Source organism: Solanum tuberosum, unplaced genomic scaffold (genome assembly GCF_000226075.1).
Source record: "Solanum tuberosum cultivar DM 1-3 516 R44 unplaced genomic scaffold, SolTub_3.0 scf00037, whole genome shotgun sequence".
In the NCBI taxonomy this organism is placed as follows: Eukaryota; Viridiplantae; Streptophyta; class Magnoliopsida; order Solanales; family Solanaceae; genus Solanum; species Solanum tuberosum.
In genome coordinates, this window is record NW_006238961.1 from 693,937 (window position 1) to 698,508 (window position 4,572).

A 4,572-nucleotide genomic window follows, 5' to 3' on the forward strand; every position below is an offset into this window, starting at 1 on the left:
ATGGAGTTAACTTTAGTAAAATTACAATGGAAGACATTATTTGGTGGAGGAACCATCAATTATTATGTTTCAGTAGGTTTAAGGATGCAATTGGTAAGGAATTAAGTAGAATGGTTCAGAATATAAAAACATACAGAAGTCCATCAAACGATTTCGCCTAAAAAAATATATGACTAAGGATAAATATAATTTTTTTCTAACGTATAAAGACAATTACAATTTGTTTTAGTTAATTAACGAATCACACTAACTACGTATCGAACCTGAATATGCCAGCCCGGAGGGTTGCGTAGTGAAAATAGATTTTACTTTATAGCAAAGAAAGTGACCAGAGAGACCTTCAATGTCCTAGGGTTTAACCACACGGGATCACCATGAAGCTAGCTCCACTAGACAGTATCCAAAATGCGCACGAAGACTCACTTTGGACGGCAGCGTGGGTCCGATCGGACGGCGATAAACCGGCGCTACTTCTCACCGGAGGGCTTGATGAAACTGTTAGGTTATGGGACCCAACCAAACTCACTTGCCTTCACACAAACACCGGTCATTGCCTCGGCGTTGTATCAGTCACTGCTCATCCGAATCGGAGAATCGCCGCCTCTGCTTCTCTAGACAGCTTCATTCGAGTGTTTGAGGTTGATACTAATAACACCATCGCTACTCTCGAAGCTCCTCCATCTGAAGTCTGGCAATTGCAATTTAGTCCCGATGTAAGCAACACATTTCCTTTTATTGAAAAATTAAATTGCTTTTTGCATTCTAATAGCGATGTTGTTTTATGTCTAGTAAATGAGTTGAAGAGATATCACAATCATACCAAAAGAAGAAGTACAAGCTTTAATCTTTTTTGACTGTCTATAATTGTGGGCAAATTGTTCAATTTTTATCTATATACCTATTTATGGATTTATGCCTTATTTAGCATACTCAGGCAGAATATTTGAAGCTTGTTTCTGAAGAGTAAATTTGGAATCTTGCTCAACAATTCATTACCAGCTCCTAGGGCTAGTTTTGGTTTACTCCCTCCATTCCAATTTAAGAAACAAAGAGAAACTTTTGAATCTTGTAATCTTATAAATTTGTGGTCTTAAGCTTGCCTTGGAATTGAAAACTTACTAAATATAGGGAAAAAACACTCTTTCTGGGACAAGACCAAAAAGGAATGTAAGACACTTAGTTGGGACAGAAGGAGGAACAAATAAAAGCAAATCTCAAAGTAAAGAGTACAAACAAGCGGACTAGGTCTTACCTTTCTAATCCTATTGAGGCATAATAAATCTCTTATGTGATTTTGTCAGCAAATATGATCGTTTTTTAAGTTGTAAGTAATGTTAGTCCGAGGAGTTGAGATTTGGTTAGAAGTGACTGGTAATAAGTAAAGTATAGCTTTGGTTTATGGGGCAGGAACGAGTTTGTAAGGTTCTGTATTTTCCTAAGAGTCAGTTTGCTAGGGATAGGTTTCTAGAGTTGTAATTAATATACCTAACAAACAAATAATCAAGGATCAACTATCTTAAAAGGTTAATTTGTTAAATTACTAGTAATATAAGGTGTGTTCGGTAGAAAGAAAAATGTTTTCCTAAAACATAAATTATTTTCATACTTATTTTTGTAAGCCGAAAAAATTGTCCCAAGGTATATTTATATATATTCAAGGCAAATACTATGTGGATGGGTAGGGGAGTAGGAGTGGTGGATGTGGGGGATATGGGAGTAAGAGGTGGGGGGTGGGATGTGGGGTGTGAGGTGGAGTGGTGTGCCACTTATGGAATTTGGTTTTCCTACTTTTACTAGGGAAGTCATTTTCCTCATTTTTAACGAACTTATTTTCCGAAGATGTTCTTAAAAAAATTTGATCAACCAAACATGGAAAACTTAGAAGATATTTTCCTCCATACCAGACATACCCATAACCTCACGAAATCCAATCCCTTTCACTAGTTGAAGTTAGAAATTGTTTTTACTGATTTGTAAACAAAGATGATAATAACTTGACATTAGGAGCAACCAGATGGGATTAGAAGAGTTAGTGACTAATGGATTTACTTCATCTATCTTGCAATGTTATAAGGATCGAACGTGAAAAGTTAAGTTTGATAGTTGAATCTCTTGCCAACTTCATTTAGAATACCTGGAGTCAATACCACATCATATTTTTTTCCTTCACTATCATGGATTTAAAATAGAAATAACTGCTCTTAATTTTATCACCTAATGAGACTCACTGGTTGCTAACTTCATCATTGCTGCAAATGCGATATTTTATGAATAGTCAGTTACATGGATGGAACTAAAATGGAGTATATTGGATAACTCTTGCCCAAAATAAACTTGATCTCTTGAAAGATCTAGCAGGATGAGGAACCAAAACCCTTCCTGAGAATAGGTTTCCTTAGCTTAAAACAGTTTGATCGAAGTCTTCTCAGAGTGGTTTCCTTGCGTGAAGATAGTGCAGGTTAGCACTTGACATTGAAATGAAGAGTATATCTGTTTAATTAAGTGGTAGATGTTAATAACAATTCTCACCAAAGAGTTGATATGCTGTTTTGTCATCAACGTATTTTAAAAATATCTTGGTGGTTTTGGATATTTTATATTGCAACATAGTGTGAGGTGCCGAAGATTTTGTTCATACTTGGAACAGTACTGAATTATAATCATCTTTTTTATTTGTTTATGCAATTGACTATGATAGTTGTTAAAACTTCACTGAGAGAAGATGTAAGACTGATGTTGCATATGGAATATTTTATATTTCTTGATAATGAATTGTTGTGATCTTTGTAACTTATTTACTTTTTTTTAATATGTTTTCTGGTAGTGTAAGGTGTACAGTGACTGGTTCTTTTCCTTGGTTGATGATGGGGCTCGTAAAATATTTATCATTCATCCTATTTCCATATTTTTTTTCTCTTGTTTGTCTTTAGTTTTGTGTTCATCATAAATCAGGATTTTATTCTCTCCCTGTGTGTGCTACTTGACTCATTGTCATGTGATGCTCAATGTTTATACTGCAAACTGTTGTGGATGCAAGGAAGTCAATTAATTAAATATTTGATTATATTTTTAAAGTAGATTTATTTATTTATAATTTAAGTAGCTTTATTTATTATTTTAGAATAGGGTTTTATGTTTCATAGCTTCATAAGGATTAAGTTAAGTTATAGTTATTAATTTGGAATAGGATTTAGGTCTCCTACTTTTATAAGAATTAGACTTCCTATTGATGTAATAAGATTCCTATTTAAAGGGGCTTTTGATGAATAAATCAGGAAGTCGTTTTTCAGCTCCCTTTGAAGAGCTGAAGAGATCGGAGTCCTCTCTTTTAATGAACTCTAAGATTTCAGCCTCCTTTTAATGAGCTGAATCTATATATGGCCCTTGTGAATCTATCCTTCCCTAAAGATTCATAACACAAACATTTTTGTACATTTTTACTTTTTCTACTCATGTTTTCTCTGATTGATTTTAAGCAGCCGCATTATGGTTCTCCACATTTTTCAGGGTAGCACTTTGGCAGCAGCTGGAGGTGGTAGTTCATCAGTCAAGCTATGGGACACCACTCAGTGGCAACTTGTTGCCACATTGTCAATTCCGCGTCAAGGAGGTTCGCAACCATCCGAGAAAAGTGGCAGCAAGAAATTTGTCCTCTCGGTTGCATGGAATACTGATGGGAGGCTTCTTGCCTGTGGTTCAGTTGATGGAACAATCTCTGTTTTTGATGTAGCTCGTGCGAAATTCCTCCACTTCTTGGAAGGCCATTGCATGCCTGTGCGCTCTCTTGTGTTTTCACCTTCACTCCATGATTCAAGGATACTTTTCTCAGGATCAGATGATGGTCATGTGCATGTGTATGATGCTGAGGGAAAGACCTTGCTCACATCTTTGTCAGGTCATGCGAGTTGGGTTTTGAGTGTGGATGTTTCTCCAGATGGGGCAGCCGTTGCAACAGGTTCAAGTGACAAGACCGTTAAGCTGTGGGATCTTAAAATGAGAGCAGCTACGCAGACATTAACTAACCACACAGACCAGGTATGGTCTGTGGCTTTTGGACCGCCATCAAGGATTGATGTTAGGTCTTGTATGCTTGCCAGTGTATCTGATGACAAGAGTATATCTTTCTACCAATACTCCTGATTGTCATGCGTTGGTACCTTTTTTATTGCCATCTCTTTTCACATGGCATTGTATGTGAACCAAGAATGTACTCAAGAAAATCATTAGCTTTTTATTTCGTCGATACAGAAAGAAGATTATATTTGAATATCATACACAGCCAGCTGGTGCTATTGTGTAGATTGTCCTTGAAGCACATTAGTTCGGTTTGTAGTTGGTGGCTTTTTGTGAAGCGGATCGTGCTAACATGTCAAGTTTTATTAAAACTAGCATTTATGCATTTGCCATCATTTGGAGAAGCAATCACAAATTTCCCTTATTGGTGAATTTGTTGGGTTATATAGCTAGCCATCCCCTCCTCTTCTTCTTTTTAATGCACCCCACCCATCCCACAACCCCTTTATCCTCCCCCCCCCCCCCCCCCCCCCCCCCCCCACCCCCCCCAATTCCCAC

The 4,572-nt window shown here is 36.9% G+C and overlaps 1 protein-coding gene across 1 annotated transcript; it reads left to right on the forward strand.

Annotated features, from left to right (window-relative positions):
* The first annotated feature begins 355 nt into the window (after positions 1 to 355).
* Positions 356 to 4,280, forward strand: LOC102577595 (vernalization independence 3-like protein). Its single transcript, NM_001288360.1, is given in 2 exon segments — positions 356 to 713; positions 3,508 to 4,280. Coding segments are annotated over 2 exon segments (972 nt in total). The 5' UTR covers positions 356 to 374; the 3' UTR covers positions 4,141 to 4,280.
* The last annotated feature ends 292 nt before the right edge of the window (positions 4,281 to 4,572 follow it).